General features: G+C 49.9%; 1 protein-coding gene across 2 annotated transcripts in view; it reads left to right on the top strand.

The window, feature by feature from the left end:
* The window catches only part of b4galt2 (UDP-Gal:betaGlcNAc beta 1,4- galactosyltransferase, polypeptide 2), a 123921-nt gene that overhangs the window by 15259 nt on the left and 90887 nt on the right, over nucleotides 1-17775 (top strand). For both annotated transcript variants that reach the window (XM_035422636.1, XM_035422635.1), the window contains exon 2: nucleotides 9489-9908. In XM_035422636.1, the coding sequence (XP_035278527.1) occupies nucleotides 9587-9908 (322 nt within the window). In that variant the 5' untranslated portion in view covers nucleotides 9489-9586. The remainder of the gene's footprint in view (nucleotides 1-9488; nucleotides 9909-17775) is intronic.

Raw genomic sequence — 17775 nt, 5'->3', positions numbered from 1 at the left:
GGGGTGCTGTAAAAGAGCATCAGTGCTCAGTCAGCCTACCCAGTATAAATAAAGGTTAATTTAAATTGGTTGATTAACTGAGGACACAACTGATTAGTAGCCTATTCATATGGTCTGTTTGACATGTTGTATGTTTACCAATAAACCTAATCTTCCTCTTAAGTTACAGGCCTGTATTCACTTTGACCTGTTACATGAAAATCAACAAGGGAAAGCAGTTGTAGATACAAAGTTCCCATTTCACAAGAATTTATATTGGGATGATGGATATATGATTCAATGTTATTGTAAATGTGTGAGTACATGGGATCCCTCTCTAGCTTTGCCCCCTGTTGGCACTTTTACGGCTGTGGTTACGACAACACTGAACTGTGCATTATGTCCATCCACTCCATCAAACAACCGATTCACACCCACACGGCACAAGAGGGGTAGGGGGGTTGGGGGGCAAATAAAAACAGCGGTTCAACCGTTACGTTTTTGCGTTAGCGCTGCGTGAAAATGGCGGAGTTACACTAACCAACTGCGTTTGTCCCCCTGGCGCACCGTTTCGTGGCGTCAAAACAGGGCCCTGCCGCGCGCCTGCAGAAATCTGCTGAATCTCCGGAAATCTGCAGAAAGCGTAATGCTGTAAGCAATTAGAGCTCTGCAGCTAAATATAAATCGAGGTGAATTCGCGGTGCGCACTCTTTGTCTTTTCACTCCCGTGAGAACTGAAGGAAGTTCTCGTTTTTTTCCACACGCTCCCAGCGTTCACCTTTTTCAAGCGTTATTTATTTATTTTTCATTTATTTTTTTGCGGTGAAACTGCGACGCGGAACGACGTTTCGGCCGAAATCTACGACGCGGCGGCTCGTGTAAAAAAAAAAAAAGCGGGGGCTCCGCGTGGTTAAAGCGTTTATATCCTGCCCGAGGCCGGCTGGCTCCGGAGAGCAGGATGGAGAGGTTGGCGGTGAGGCGTCTCGTAAATTGCGGGGATGCGTTGATGGACCTGCCATACAGCAGTCGACTGTGCTGTCATTAAACAGGCCCGGGCTTTATGGGGTTGTTAGTCCTCCCGAATCCAAAAAAAGATTGATCCCGTTCCCTCGGATCGACGCAGGTTGTGTTCGTCGGTCGCTGTGCGGTAAAGACCTGGTCCCGGACCGTTTGCACGTTCACCGCTTGCTGTCAAGTCAAGTCAAGTCACTTTTATTTTTATAGCACATGTAAAAAAACAACAGGAGTTGCGCCAAAGTGCTTTCCAGTCACCACAACACAGCACAACAAACCACAACACAATTACGTCACAATACAATACGTGTATTAACAATACAACATAAATAAAATAAAATTGTCGATGCCTCTTTTCCCCGGCCCTCGAGATCGGGGGGTTTGCGGACCGGGGACCTTTTGCCCGAGAGCCTCTCCTCCAGAGCTCTCTATCTGTTCCATTACCGCCGCCCGTCCCAGACTTAGCCTAATTCTGCTGGTGGGAGAGGCTCTCCCTCCGGTTTGACTCATTACGCCGTATTACATTACCTTCAGTTAGCCGGGCCTCTTATCCAGACCAACATACAAAATGGAGTGAATTTAAATAGGTTAATAAGAGCAGCGATGCTCCGGAGAAGAATATGCGGTATTCATTAGGCTGCACTTTGACGAGTCCTAAATCGTGGGTGCGTCGGTCCAAATACACCGTATTACCTTCAGTAATTGCTGTAGCCTAGTCACTTTTTTTGTTCCTAAAAGGTGAGTTGACTGAGTCTGCTCTCCTTATGATGTATTTTTTACTTTATTCAGACAGGAGGAAAGTGGAGAGGGAGACAGAGAGAGGGAGATAGGATCAAAGTGCAGGAAAGTGCTGTGGCTGGGATTCGAACCCTTTTCTTCATGAGCGGACAGTAGGCTGCCACACGGTTTCCCTGCCATACAAGTATGATGTGAGCTTACAAGTTGCGTACAAACCGTTATGCAAATAGTATGATTTCCCTCACGTAGTTAGCGCAAAAACCTGTGTTTACAAATGAATGGTGCTCCAATTATTAAAGATAACACAGCTTATTATTATCATTGCACCACAAGTTTGGATTGCCTAGATAAAGACTTTGGAGTCGGTGACAGTGCAGTAAGACACAGGCAGCTAGAATCAGGCTTGCTGTTAGCACAGTCAAGTATTCTGACAAACAAATTCAACCGCCAGGCTTAGAGTGAAATGGAAGTCTTGGAAGCAGATCTACAGAAAAGCTTCCCCCATCGTTGCATGCAGAAAACTTGTTTTAGAAACAGTTTTTTGATGAACAAGATAAGCAAATTGTTGTAATATCTTCTTATCTCTGCCGTGCAGCCTTTTTTTAAACAAACTGTACTTCTAAGACCCTCCCCTAAAGGGTCAAAATTAATATTTCATATTATTATTTTACATATTTTATGACATTATATTTCTTCATTATATTATGATGTCCCCCAAGTGAGCGTTCACAATCACTACAATCACTTCCTCCTTATAAGCCAAGAATTTTTTCTTGTAGTCAAAGAATACATGACAATTTCTGTGTGCTATCAAAGAAGATATATACGATAATTATTCTCAGCAGGCTATAGCCTACATTTCATAACCATGTTTAGAAATGTATCAAGAGTATTCTAAACTAAATGCCAGTAAATATTGGTTATGCATTAGGCCCTATAAATACTGATTGTTCATTTTGTGAATAAAGAAATAAAAATGATGAGAGGCTGTCATGGAAATGCATTGTTCGCACGGTGTTGGAAAATGCTTCATTTGCATTACAAAACCGCGTTTCCAGTGTGCTGGCGTGGAAATGAGGAAGGCAGTGGGCTATTGCTAATTGTGGAACAATGTCATTACAGAGACCCAGCGTGAGATGGACCAGTCCCTGCGGGCTGTACGTCACTGTCGTGCTGTGGGTGTACGGAGGCTGGTGGGGGCTTTGTGTGTGTGTGTGTTTGGGATGGGGGGGGGCTGTTATTCTTCTCAGGTTACAGTCGTGCTCCTCTTTACCCCCCCCCCCCATCCCCCTTCTCTGTTGTCCAGCTGTCTGATTAGGCTGGAGTACCAGCAGAAGAAGGTTTCTGCCCAGAGAAAACCAGTGCTAATGATTGTAAGCAAAAAATGTATTGTACCTCAGGCACTCTCAGTCCTGTTATGGATTCAGAGTTTCGTATTTTTTTGTTCTTCGGTTTGAGACGCCCATGATTGCTGCCATTTCCCATCACTCCCTCAGCATGTGTGTTATGCTGGTGCGGTGGCACCTGATTGGTCGGAAGTCATCGTTGGTTTATGTAATGGGGAGTATCCTTCTGACCGAAACCCTTCCTCCATGGGCAGCGCTGTGGCCAGTTATGCATTACCAAATGGAATCCCGAATCATCACATTCAGCATTGGCAATTTGGCATGCTTACAATTCATTCTGGGCCGTGGAGTGCTTAATTACACAAAAAGCAAGTGCTTTAGATTAAGCTGGCAAACAGTTTTCACCCAGTTCCAACAAAATTTTTCCAAGCTGGAAAAAATGTGGGAAAATGCAACAAAAATCTTCCTGTGACAGAACAATTTCTGGCAGTAATGCAAGAATAGATTATATTTAAAGGCCCGTGTTTGCTGTATTTGTAAGTGGTGGCATTTTAAGTGCTCATCAGTAGTCCAACACAAGCACCTAAACAGACTGTCAACATTTGGGAATGAATAAGAATTACCATGCAGAAATTACAAGTTTGATTCCTACCGCATTATTTGTGCATAGGGAAAGAAATTCAGAAGCACTCTGCTCCATTGTAAAACAAGACGGCCTGTCGTCTGGGGAAACCAGGCAGAAGCCTCTGTTGAAAAATTAAATAAGGCCTCCGCTTTTTTTTTTTGTTTCCTTCCGAAGCTCTGCGGTTTCTCCGCAGGCTCACCTACTCTTGCAGCAGATCCTCTGTGTTCCTCCCTGGGCACGGCGCATGCTCGCTGCGGTCTGTGCGGTTTAATCAAGGGCCCGTTTCGTACCTCACTCAGAACCTCAGCGAACGGGTCCGCCTCGTTCGGGCGGGGAGAGGGGCGCAGACCGAGCCGGGGCAGGAGGTCGAGGTCCAAGGACCTTCTCGCCCCGGTCAGGGCCGCCGGTCACGGCTGAGGAGGGGGGGGGGGGGGAGGGGTGGGGCTGGATGACTGGAGCAAAATGGTGGCGTGGGCGAGCGAACCGGACCTGGGCGTTGGTTAAACACGCCGGGTCGCCGCCCCGACTGCTGACCCTCGCCGGCCTTTCCACAGGCCCCGCCCCCTGCGGTCTTGGCAGAGAACGTCGATCTATCAGTCTGTTTCATTACCGCGGCGCTCTCTCTCTCCTGCTGATGGGAAATGCTTTAAATCGAACCGGCCTTTCAGCAGATACGCGGTGTGTTTTAAGGCACGCGCGTCTGGTGATGACGTTCTGGTGCTGGTGCTGGTGCTGGTGCTGGTGCTGACTCATTCGCTGCACGGCTCATGGTGATTAAGCAGATGGTCGCCTCTGTGTTCTTAGCATTGAACGCTCCCTCCCTGCTGCAGTGTTCCGTTTGGATGCAGCTCGTGAGGATCGCTGAAGGGGACGAGACCCAGGACAGTGCCGTGGAGAGGGGGGACGCGCCCTTAGACGTACAGTACGCCTGTGTGGATCAGCTGCGCTGTAGGAGCGCCAATTCATGTTATCACCCGGAACCTCCTGTAGCTGGGAAGCAGAGATGATGAATGGAACGCCGGAGCTGACGCGGAATCCCAGGCTTTGACTCGAACGGAACGCTCCGGCCTGATAATTCCGCCCCTCCTACCCAAACGCCCTCCCTCTGAAGAGATTATAGAGAACGGAGTCATCGCTTATATACTGTAACACTTTCAGCGATGGCCAGATCTCCTCTCAGCTGACAGCGAGAGCTTTGACACAACGCGGGCTTTCAGGGTCTCCTCTGCTCTCCTCAGCTGAAGTTGCTGGAAGTGCTTTCATATTTCGGTTTTCTCGCGATCCGTACATTGTGCTCGCCACACTTCACATGCTTATTTTTGTAACAGTTTGGCTGACGATGCCAGTGTTCGCAGCCCCTGGTATTGTGTTTACAAAGGGAATTAAATGTTATGTCGAATCATTTTTTTGCTCTGAATAATTTTAAAAAAAGAAAAAGAACAAACATAAAGTGATAACAGTGTGCAAGCTCGTGGTACAGTACATGGGCTGTACTCCAGAACAGACAAATCCGTGCGTAGCGCTTGCTCTGTAGGAGTCCTCGTTCTCCAGCTCCCGCTTCAGAACGGGCGAGCGACTCGCCGGGACGGAGGGGGGGGGGGGCAGGGGGGAGGCGCCGCCGCCCGCGAGTCGTGAGCCGCGCGTTTCTGTGCCCCCCCGTCTCCGATCGATCACGCGGTGGGGCCCTCGCGGACACGCCCGTCCGGCTTCCTGCTCGTTCGTTCACGTTTCGGAAAGCCGAAGTAGTCGGTTAAACAGCGAGAACGGCGGCGACTTCAGAGAGCCCCCCCGCCCGGGGGGAGGGGCCATGAATTATGCAGGCCGTCCCGATTGAGATGTCTTCAGCGCACGGCCGGCGCGATATTAAATTTTGAAACCGTACACGCTGTACACACTTCCCTGCCATTTTCATTTCCACCGACCTTCATGTATGTCTAAAAGCCAAGACCCCCGGTGTCCATTAGTGTGCTCACGCTCGCCAAGGCACAGAGTTAAATATTCATCAGACGCTGTTTCCAGGTTATTCAGGGTTGGCATTAGGGCCACCGGCTAAACATTAATGCGCTGTAAGAACCTGGCGTGGGCTTTTGGGTCCGTGCTTTCGCGAAGTAATGGCACATTATTTGCAGTTCATTTCAAGTGTAGCCTCTTTGTAACAATGACGGAATAATGTTTGCACTCCGAATTAGTCATAAGTAGTTGATGGTCCTTTTGCTTAAATTCCTTGTCAACGCATTAGTTGGAAAAGCTTTTACGGACGAGTATTGACTAGACGCCGTGTTTTCGTTTACCGTTTGTTTGAGAAAATATAGCGGCTGACTTCTTGCACTCACTCTCACCTTTCTCTCCGGGTTTGAGGTTTCGTATTCTTCGCTCGAGTAACACCGGTAGGTTTTTAAAAAAATGCCGTCAACAGTCTCCGCATTACTCTGAGCGCCGCAGATGAGATGGATTTGAATAAATCGAATAAATAAGCTTCTTCTTCCCTGTTCGGTTCCCAAGGCCCCACGCATCGGAATCCCATGTTATTCCGTCGGAAAGGCCGCTGCTTTATGAAAGTCATCCGTAAAGCACGACATCTTGCGTCCGTGACGCAACGCCCTAATTGCTGCCTGGCTGCGAGATTGTCGCTTCGCGTCGATGCGGTCTCCCCTCTTGACTGCTGGCTTTCACGCTCCACCGGCGTGTTCAGCGCGTGTTCCTGTCACGCGTGTTCCCGTCACGCGTGCCCTCGAAATCAGGGCCGCTGGCCGGCGCGTGTCCTTCCCCGGGTCACCCGTTGCCCTCTGGACCGCGACGGCATCTCCCGGATTTGCGGTGCGGACGATGATTTATGCAGGTTTATCGTCGAAACGAGATGTCCGCGAGGACTTCGGCGAAGGAAGAGACGCACTCCCTGGACGGCAACATTCCGGAGAGCGTGAAACAATAAGAACAAAGAGAAGAAATTTCCCCCTTGCTTTTGTACGCACCACAGGGCTTTTTTTACACAAAGCTCTCCCAGCTCCGATGAATATTTTACAAGTATTTGTATTGGAGCTTAAAACATACAAAGTGCACTCCGAAACGGCATTTTCCATTCCGATCGCATCTCCGCCTCGGTCTGTCAGAACCGCTCCTGCTGCCGTCGGGGGAAAGAAAAAAAATCAGCGACGACAAATTAGGCAAAGATGACATTTCGAAAATCAAATTTGCGCGACTGGACGCAAAATAAATATTATCTTCAGCAGTGGAGACTTCAGAGAGCTGTTTATGCGCCTGGTTGCTGCAGCGCAGTGCTTTGTGCTGAGGTCCAGCCGTACCTGCAAGTGCCCGTCTGAACTTCTTGGCATGTGACTATTGCCATGGCGACCAGGTTGTTTGCAGAGGTCAGGCCTAGAAGAGTTGCCCTGTCTGTCTGTGTGTGTGTGTGTGTGTGTGTGTCTGTCAGTCTGTCTGTCTCTCTATTCTCTTGTGCCCTTTTCCCCTTTATGCCCATCATCTCCCCTACTGTCTCTTTCTCTTCCCTATTCTCCCTTCACTTTGTCCCTCATCTCTCTTCTTTCCCTATCCGTGTCTATCCCACTTTCTCTGTTTCCGTATCTCTTTCCTTCTCTTCCCCTCTCCCTTTGTGTGTCTGTGTTTTTCTTAAGGAAACAGAGTGAGATAGAGAGGCAGGGAGGGAGAGCAGAGCACAGGGCAGAAAGTGCTGATGTTGAGGAGACCGTAGAGCGCTGGTCTGCTGGACTCACTCCCAGCCATTCACCGTAGGGATGGCTGCAGAGGAAGCGTTGCTGTTTCCATAGCCACGTAGTACTGGCTGCTGTGATCACCGTGGTCATGGGAATTCAAACTGTTACCGTGGTCACCGTGGTCACAGGAGTTCAAACTGTTACCATGGTCACAGGAGTTCAAGCGGTTACCGTGATCACCAGTGTCATGGGAGTCGAAACGTAGCGACGGTCCTGACTTCAGCGACGCTAGGTTTCCGACCTCACGTCAGCCCAACCTGCTCAGTGTCGAGAGCGTGAGAGCGAACGGGAGACGGCGTTTGATCTCCACGGTAACCTCCCCCCCTCCCCTCCCCCTGTACTCCGCCCGCCCCGTGCTCCGGGGCCTTCTCGAATCGCCCTCCTCTGAAATGAGAGCCCGTCCCAGAGGGCACACTCAGGACGGCCTGTAGGCCTCAGGCCTCCCCTCCCCTCTCTCCCCCCACCCCCCCTCCTGCTCTGACCTTGTCCCGTCGGAGAGAGGGTCACGTGCTCCCGCAGACGCTGAGAGGCGGGCTGGACGGCCTTCAGCCCCCGGCTGGTTTTAAGCGTCCTGCAGGACGGGCGCTGGACAGCCTGCTGCGCGCTGGTCCCCCAGGAGGAGCCAGTGTGCGGGTCCGAAAACGGTTGCTACGGAAACCGCGGAGAGTAAAACAAATTGACGGGAGCTGAGTGGGTCCTCGTGTCCCAGAGGGGACGCAGAGGGCTTGGGTGCGTTAAGTACGGGCCCGAGCTCTTGGAAAGGGCGGAGTCTGTTCCTGGGATCTCACCGGGAGCGTCGAGCCAACCTGCTCTCCCACGGAGCTCCTTGTTTACCCTTCCCCTTACCATCCCAGCGCCTCTCCCTCCGCTTGATTGGAAAAACCAATCAAAATTTAAATGGCCTGCAATAAGGCTTTGATGGGCACCCAATACAGCCGCCTCATTGCTGTGCGAAAACTCCCATCAAGCCTCAGGGGGAGAAAAAAAAAAAAAAGAGCCATTTTCTTGTAAACGGCGCACAAATCACAAAGGCGTAAATAGTCTGAGCGCGCGCCAGGGCCGTACATGGTTGGGTTGGCTCTGAGATGGGTTTTTACTTTGAATTGTCTCGTGAGCAGTCAGACATGTATTTGAGAGGCGGTCATAAAAACAGGGCCGCCTTCGAAATGTCAGCGTCACAGCCCGTGTTTCGCTGCTCGGAGAGTAATGCGTCGGAGAAAGCGAGGGCGAGCCGGTGTGACCTTCGCGCGCGGAAAGAACGCGATGAAGAACGCGCGTCCTTTTTTTCGAAGGAGCGACGTGCATTTTTGATATTTGAGAAATAATTGCTTCATAAATTTGCTTGTCCCACAGAAATAAAGGTATTATGACGCGTAGACCCAGTGTCTGTCATATAATACATATTGCTGCTGACCCTTGGGAGCTGGATTGTCACTTTGATGACAGGCCATCATTTTCAATCGCATACAACTCGAACAGAACACGCGAGCCAATCTGTGCAGCGATCCTGTGTGGTGCATGCTGGGAAGTCGTTCGTGTGTAATGCATAGTGCGGTGTTGAAACCAAACCCACAGGCTTGGAGGAGGTTTCTGGTGACCTCACGCCTGTGCTCCAGCGTGTGAGATGATTGAAGATGTTTGGAGCGTTGATATCTACGGTAGACATTAAGCAGTGCAAAATATGGTGAAAAATGGTTAAAAGAAAAACAAATTGGCCTGTATAAATCATAATGTAAAAATGGAATTTGTATATTTGAATATATTGTAAATATGTGGAGTTTTTAAAAAAAATATATAACGCTGAATATATCACACTGGTGTTTTGGCGTCATGGCATTATCTGAAAATGGCTGTAATTTGTATATTTGTTTGTACATTTAGAAGTTATGTTCAAACGATTATTTTAATAAGGCATTTTCAGTTTGTTTCATTTCCGTAAAGGTATGTTTCCTATGTCTGTTATAAAAAAAGAAATAAAATGTACGAATGCAGTGCAAAAATATTTGAAATGATTCTGGTAAAAACTGTAATTTTTCACACCCTTTCCCACCTCAGGTGACCGCGTGACCCCCGCCCCGCCCCCCCCCAATCCCAGACGGTGTCCAGCGGCGCGAGCGGATGCCCGTAGCTGTGTGGCGGGGGCGGTCCTGACCATGACCCGGCTGATGTTGGGCCGGACCCTGGAGCGGATCTGCAAGGCCGTCCTGCTGCTCTGCACGGTGCACTTCCTCATCATGATGATCCTGTACTTCGACGTCTACGGCCAGCGCTTCGACATCTTCAGCCGCTTCAACAACGGCCGCAACGCCTCGCGCGGCGCCCACCACTACTACTACAACCTCTCCCGGCCCAACGGCACCTTCGCCAGCTTCCTGGCCTCCGCCGACCAGCTGCCGCCCAGCGCCCGACCCGAGGCCAACCACACGCCCACCGCCAAGCCCGTGCCGCCCTGCCCGGAGGCGCCCGCCGGCCTGGGTAAGGTCGCGCCCCTGCCGCCGCCGCCGCCGCCGCTTTGCATCGTGGGTCTCAGTTGCACGGGCCGTACGCGTCGTGCGCTGACGGGTAGCGGCGGAGGTCGCGCTCGCTTGCCGCTGCGGCGCCGCTCGGACGAGAGCGTCTGTCTCAGCACTCGAGCGGCGAGACGGCGAGCAGATGTTTGAAGTCCTCTTTCTGAATTAATGTACGGTGCGCGGGCTCCGTCGGCTGTTGAAAGCTGGTGTTTATGAGGAGAGGAGGTAGAAGATTGATGCTGCATCAGTAGAGTCTTCGCTTTAGGCACTCCACCCAAGGTGTCGTCGCTAGCTGTCGTTGTAGCGGCTAAAAACGGCTAGCGACGCTATCTGCGCTATTGAGGGGGAAACGCAGGGTTCACAGTAACTGGAGTGCGTCCGTTGTGTAAGCGAGCTAAAGGAAGCGCCGCGCAGCGTTTAGCCCCCGTTCCCCTAGCGTGGGGGGGGAAACGCTCGGCGCGGGCATAAATCCCTTCGTCAGCCGAAAAAACCCCGTGCTCATTATCGCAGCGGCAGAGGATCTCCTGCGCGTGATGAGACCGGCCCTCTAATGAACGGCCCGTGATGGCGTCTGATACGCCCATAAGCAGCGGGCCTTCGCCACCCGGGTCCTCCTAATGAGATTTAAGCAGATAGCTTGTGGGAGTTTTTTTTTTTTTGCGCGGTGTCGCGTGATGTCGTCTGACCCTCTCCGCTCCGGCGAGGTTTTCCCCGCCGCTCTCGTCCGTCCGCCCGTCCGTCCGCCCGCCTGCCGGGGTCCTCGTCAGCGTTTCTTTTATTTGTTTTTTCTTTTCTGGAGGAGACGCGCGGCGTTATCTCTCCCTCCCAGGGACCGTCCCGCGCTCCGGAGCGCCTGACGGACGGACCTTAAGGGCGCCCGCGATGTCGGGGGCTTTGTGAAAATTGGCGGGTTCGTCCGGTGGGGGGGTGGGTGGCGGGAAGGGAGGGGGCGGGGGGGGGGGGGCTGGGGGGTGTTCTGGCGGATCCAAGGCCGCGCCTCATTATCTACCTCCGTCATTAGAAAATTTACATAATTCTGCCGTTTTCAGCATCTTTGAGCTGCTGCTCGGGGCTCGCCGGGGAAAGAGAGAGAGAGAGAGAGCGAGAGAGTGAGCGAGAGAGAGAGAGCGAGAGAGAGATAAAGAGAGACAGAGAGAGAGAGAGAGAGAGAGAGACAGAGAGAGAGAGAGAGAGAGAGAGAGAGAGAGAGAGAGAGAGAGAGAGAGGGGAATGAAATGCACACCGGCGGTTGCGAGGGGAAGCTCGGAGCTGCGAGCCAGGCCCCCCGTTTGAAGCCGGTTTTGATTTGTGGCGCGCGCGCTGACAGCCCTGAGCGGATGAATAAATGATGTGATACGGCTGTCAGGCTCTTTCTCCACAGCCGCATTGTCCTGGCCGTAAGATAAGCGAATCCCCGTAATTTGCGCTGAAACGAAACGTCAGGTAGCCTTTATAACGGTCGATTCTGTTGATGAAGCTGTCATCATCAGGAGTGACGCCGGCGGTGTTTTTTTAAGCGAACGCGCGAATGCTTTTAGAATCACCGCTGGGATGTTTTGAGCGCGTAGACAATGGCGCGCTATGGGACCGCGGTATCGGCCACAAGACGGAATTAAATGAAACGCCGAGAAAAGCTCAGCTCCGTATCGAATCAGGCATGATTTTAAAAGCCACCGTTTAACCTCGGCAACAGGTCTGTCAAAGAGAAGGAAAGCTAGTACGGCTGTTATTCTTAATTCGCCGGTGGGATACTGTTCTGTGTTAGTATCGTGTACTGCAGGACCAGTGCAGCAAGCAGCCATTTTACTCGTCTCTCTCTAAATATGGTTACTTTTCAATGAAGAATTCACACTGCACTTGGATCCAGGAAGAGGGAGGTGGTGGATAGGTGGAAGTCATTCATGTAGAGGAAGTGCCCTGAGCTGTTTGTCAGTGATACAGTAGCCGTGTGTGTGTGTGTGTGTGTGTGCGTGTCAGACAGTCTGTTTGCTCACAGGTGTAGTGGAGGCCCGAGGGAGTGACCTGGGCCTCTATTAGATCTCAGCCCAGCAGATGGGTGCTCGCGAGCGGGCACCACACTGCAGAAGCCTGCCCCGGGGAGTGACTCCTGACAGCCAGACAACTTGCTTCAGGATGCTCAGGGAGCCAGACGTCTTATAAGAGCGTGAAAAAAAAAAAACGTGATTAAAATGCAGACGGAACAAAAAGTGACTGTCAAGCCGGAGAGGTTTGCTTGGAGGTGTTAGCCGCGAGCTGGCGGCGCAGATGTTAGCCTAGCGCGCGCGCAGGAATGACTCGGGCTAGCGTTATTAATGCCGCGGCGCTCGCGCCTTTATGCTTTGTTTGGCCATTGTTGGAGCGCCGAGCTCACCCTGCCCGGGGTTATTGATCGCGCATTACCTTTTTATCGCCCCCCCCCCCCCCGATGGATGAGAGCGGCGCCGCCGTAAAGCAGGAAGGTGTAACCCGGCGCCGGATTTACGGCTTACGCTTTTCCCCATTCCGCGCACGCGGGAGCGCTGTAAATCTGGGCAGAGGTAGCTCCCGGGGATCACCTGCATCCCCCATCCGACACCCCCCCCCACCAACCGCTACACCCCCGCCCAGGACAGAGAGGCCTTGTACCCGGCCCCCGCGCCCCCACGGCCAGCTGCGTCCTTTTAAACTCGGGCCAAGGGGGTGGAAGTGTTCCTGAGTGCTCCTGTGCAAGTTTAACAGCTCAGGCCCTTTTCCCCGGCACCAAGATGCGCGGGGGTACATTACATTACATTACATTATAGGCATTTAGCTGACGCTCTTATCCAGAGCGACTTACAACAGTGTAACCAAACTCAGGATCAAGTCCACTTAAGTCCATTGAATAAAATGCAGATAAAAAGCCTTTACTGTAGTAGCATACAGTAAGGAGAAACAAGATAGTCTGAACCAAAAATTTTTTTTTTTTTTTTTTTTTTTTTTTTTTTTTTTGGGATAGTTATGGGAGAGGGTTTAGGGAAGAGGAGAGAGGTATACAGAGAAGAGGTGCGTCTTGAGGGGTGGTTACACCACCAGCGTCCCGAACGTTTCCCCAAACAGCCTGCGTGTGCCCGCAAACCCCCTCGGCTGGCGCAGAACTCCACGCTCTTAATTTGAGGTTTTAAATTGGATTTAAATCTGTTTTGGCTCGCGTGGTTGTGTTAGCTCGGGAAGTGTCATTGTCTTTTAGCTTCAAATCGTGCCTGGGAAATCTAATCTGTGGGGCTTATTGGGTGAATTTACTAAACGCCCTGCCCTAGTCCACCTCTTAAATTACCCCGCTGGAAACAAATTCTCACAAGGAACCACTAGTAGGGAAAAAATATGTTTTGAGTAATAAATGTACCGGTGTGGTCTTTGGACTAAAGTGGTCTTTGGAATATATCATCAAAAGGAATAACTCAGGAGAGTTGATAGATAAAACAGAAGGGCTCGGGTTTTTCTGTAAGTGATTCCAAAGTTTACCCGCGAGAGGTTCAACTGCAAAAGCACGAAAAGAAAGGCAGCCCTTTTTAAAAAAAGAAAAAAGAAGAAGAAAAAAGCCTGTTTTTATTGCAGACACGATTGTAGCGGACGGCCCGCGTTGGGCCCGCGCGCTAAAACCTCCTCACCCGGAATGGGTGGGATTCCCAGCCCTCCCCGCGCGGCGGTGTTCGCCTCCTCCTCCGCGCCGCACGGTGACGCACGCTGGGGCGGGCGGCTCGTCCTCTCCGTCGCTAGGGTCCGTTACCACGCCCGTTATTTTTTCTTGTGCTGTGGTCCTAATGTTTAGAGTAGGGGAGTGCTACTCTGGGGCTGAACAGTTTAACCTGTTTGCTTTACAGCCTATCGATGAAGGAATAGTTTTTCTTTATTTTGGATGCATTGCGTAATAGGGTCCAGCAAGGTGGTTGTTGTGAAACAATATTTATGCGGTATTCAATATTCAGTATTTCAATATTAGAGAAATTGTCATATTGTCAGTATCGTTGTGAGATTCATATAGAAAAATATCGATATATTGAAATATTGCTGTGCCTTATTGTGTAATGTTAATGTTGCATTGTGGGATGTGGGATGGTTGTTAACGCAAAGAACAATGAAACAAGAATCAGTCCATGTTTCTGAAGACCAGAGTTTGATTTGGCCTGCCAGCTTTTTTACAGCGATGCTAGTGAACCAGATTAGAGCCATTGTTAAAATGGCTATTATGTCGTTCCATTGAGAAGTTGTTGTGCTGGTTGTGATTTTCAGAGCAAGTTTAATGGTTGCTGTCGTGTAATTTGAATAATTTTCTTTCCAGATGGATAAGTAAAAAAATTACTTTCATTATTCAATCAAACAAAGTGCTAAATGAACACATCCCCTCTTTGAAGTGATACTTGGAGTGTGATTTTAATGAGTGGGGGAAAAACCGAAGCGGAACGTCTCTAGTGAACTTTTATTAAAGTGCTTCCCCTTCTGTAAAACCCGAATATTGAGTACGTTTGATATCAAGTGTCTTTCTTTTTTTTCATTAGCGTCGAGGGCCTGTGCGGCTGTTTCCTTCCATCTACACCATTCAGAGCCAGCCGAGGGAGCGCAGAGGACGCATATGGGCTGCGTTAGTGTGTAAATGGTAAATGGACTGCATTTATATAGCGCTTTTATCCAAAGCGCTTTACAATTGATGCCTCTCATTCGCCAGAGCAGTTAGGGGTTAGGGGTTAGGTGTCTTGCTCAAGGACACTTCGACATGCCCAGGGCGGGGTTTGAACCGGCAACCCTCCGACTGCCAGACAATCGGTCTTACCTCCTGAGCTATGTCGCCCACTGAGCGTGTCCTCATCTGAAGGACGAAAGGGAGCTGTGCTCCGCGCGAATCCCGTTTAAGAAGACGAGAGCAGACCGTTGGAATGACGTCACCCGCCATTTGCTTAAACCCGCTGCTCTGAACCTTCGGGCACCCGAGGCCCCCCGAACACTCAAATCAGGGGAGCGCTGCGCCGCTCTTTACTTATTTATCCCTGAAGTTTGTCTTGCGTTACCTCCATGTTTTATTCAGTGCTTCATCAGTATTAATGCCGGATCATTTCTGTGTGTGTGTGTGTGTGTGTGTGTGTGTTTATTCATGCACCTTGGTGGTCCTGGGCTATGTTATGTAAATTTCGGTCAGGAGGGGGTGTATAAATAGCTCTCGACCACCATGTGGTTGCACGGCACCCCCCCCCCCCCCCCCCAGAGGAACGCTCAGTGAATATTTACTTTGCGGCGTGCTGCTCGAAGCGCACTTCCTACACGTTGCGGGGGCGGCATCTTTTTTTAATGGGGTGCCTGTTTAGCGGGTGGGGGTGGGGGAGGGGGATGTTATCTGGTGGGCGTGGCGCTAGGCTCTACGAGCGAATGGCAGGCAGAAGCGGGGGGTATTTGGTTAAGACTGACAGGGTTGGGGGTTGGGGGGGGGGGCTGGCGGCCTCTAAATAAGAGCATCCCCCCCCCCCCCCCACGGGGTTGATCCGGTACCGAGAGCAGAAAACTGAGGCGTTCCTGGAGTTCATCTCTCCGCATCCGAGCGTCCTCCGCTTGTCCCTGTGCAGTGGCAATGCCGGCCAAGCTATATCCCTCAAAATGTCCCTGTATTTTTGGAAGCCTGCCATCGTCTGTATTTGCATCTGCGTCTGTATTTGCTAGCATTAATCGCTTAGGGTTTGGAGGTCTTTCAGTTCCTTCTAGCCATCAATATCTTTTTAATTCAGTCCGGTCAATTAAAAATTCCAGGTGCTGCTTCTTGCCCAAACTGCAGATAGAACTGTGTGTGCCGATATTCCGGAGATAGGAAGTGATGTCAGTCTTGCCGAGTGAATATAAGCAGTAGTTCCTGTCTCATAGCAGGTAGTTGACAGGTATTTCTCACAATGTTTTTGTGTTGGGAATGTGAAAGCTAAAATATACACTCTTGGTTGAAATCTGCCAGTTGAGTCCTGGCGAGTTCACTGTGTGATACACCCCCCCCCCCCCTACTAAGTTATGTGTGACATGGAAAGCTATCCTGAGGCACTGCATATGGTGGGGGGGGGGGGGGGGGGGGGGCAAGGTTATTTTATCAATGTTGCTGTGATGCCGTGGCAGTGAGAGAACCGTGGAGTTACTGGGCCTCTTAGCGAAGTTGTGTTTCCTCAGAATACCCCCCCCCACCCCCCCCACCCGCTGGTGTGCGCAATGTGCCGTGCGAACAAACGCTTTGGCGGTGCAGAAGGCGGCCCACTGTTCGCCGTGAGGCTGCCCGTTAGAGGGGGGAGATCCCGGGGCGCTGCTTCCTGTCTGATGGAGAATACTGTAGGCCTCCGTCCTGACTCTGCTGTTTGAGATTCTCCCTGCTTGCGAGTAGGCTAACCGGCTTTCTGCCGACTTTACTGGAGGGAACGCTAGCGACGCGCGGGTTAGCGCGAGAGGGGATGCCTAATTAATACCGACTTTAATATATATTTTATGTAGAATATAAAAAATGCAGTTGAGGAAAAGGCCCCAGGACGTTAATTTCAGCTGGTCAGCTCGGAGAGGGACTGATATAATGTATTCAGTGTTGCCTTTGCTGCTAATTCAGCAGCATTTAATATCGGGGCTCTATTAACACATTGGCTAACTGTAACCATCCATCTTGATTGGTCAACATCTGCCTCCTCCTTGGGTTTTTTTTTTTTTTTCGGGGAAAAAAGCTTTTTTTTTCTGATTCTCCCTTTTTGTAAGTTGTAAGTAGATTGTGGCACCTCTGGGAACATCACATTACATATGCTAAGAACTGAGATGTGTGGCTAATTTAATTAGGCTGTACACAGCTTACTATGGGAAGGCATAATGTCTTCCAAAACAGAGAACGCAGTGCCTCGATATCTTGCTGCTTTTGTTTTATATTAGCAAAACTAATTGTGAAAAGTCTAAGTCATAAATTAAAGAAAAATTATTCTGCTAAAAAGATAAACCACCCTCGTACAATTTGTTTCTTGCCATGGTCTGTGAACGGTAAACAGAATCACTCCTACAACAAAACAAGATACATAATAACGTTAATTGTACATTTTTTGTGGTATATGTAAGAATATTTCTGTGATGATTAGACAGCGAAAAACTCTCATTCTGAAACCAAGCAAGACAAGTCCTGCTTTAATTTAATTAGGATGTGTTGACTGGCATGCACATATCCTTGTTTAGATAGCACAAGACAATTGTATGCCTAACTAGCGCTCATTAATATGCACTGCAATTCAGTGCGTATCGCAATATTGATTGCATAATTTGACCTGATTGTTTTATAGATCAGTGGTTAACAAACTTCCTGTGCCCAGGACCCATTTAATAAGCAGATGCATTTTTCCTGTTATTCACGCCTTATTTAAAAAGTGGAATAGTATATGTTCAAATGTGCGATTAAACTATTTTAACTTATGTCAAATCTACTATATTTATAGGGCAGTGGTAACCAACTCTGTTCCCGGAGATCTGCTGTATCATCCTGTAGGTTTTTTGTTTCAACCCTAATTTGGCACTCCCGATTCTACTAATCAGCAGCTGAACAAGATCTCTAGCTGTTGAATGAGGTGTGGCTTTGTTAAGGCTGGAGTGAAAACCTACAGGACGGTAGATCACCAGGAACAGGGTTGGGAAACATTGGTATTGGGCATCGAGTGGAGTGTTTGATGCGTGCGAATGTCAATAGAAAGTGCTTTCAGTAACTTCGATTTTTCATATTCATGTCACATCCCAGCTCAAGGCCTCTTTACTCTGCAGTTTGGACACCACTAACCTAGGGGGTTGGCTTTCAAGAAAATGTTTCCGCACAAGCCTTCGTTCTCACTATCCAC

Source organism: Anguilla anguilla, chromosome 6 (assembly GCF_013347855.1).
Source record: "Anguilla anguilla isolate fAngAng1 chromosome 6, fAngAng1.pri, whole genome shotgun sequence".
Taxonomy (NCBI): Eukaryota; Metazoa; Chordata; class Actinopteri; order Anguilliformes; family Anguillidae; genus Anguilla; species Anguilla anguilla.
This window is presented reverse-complemented; position numbering and strand designations above follow the sequence as displayed.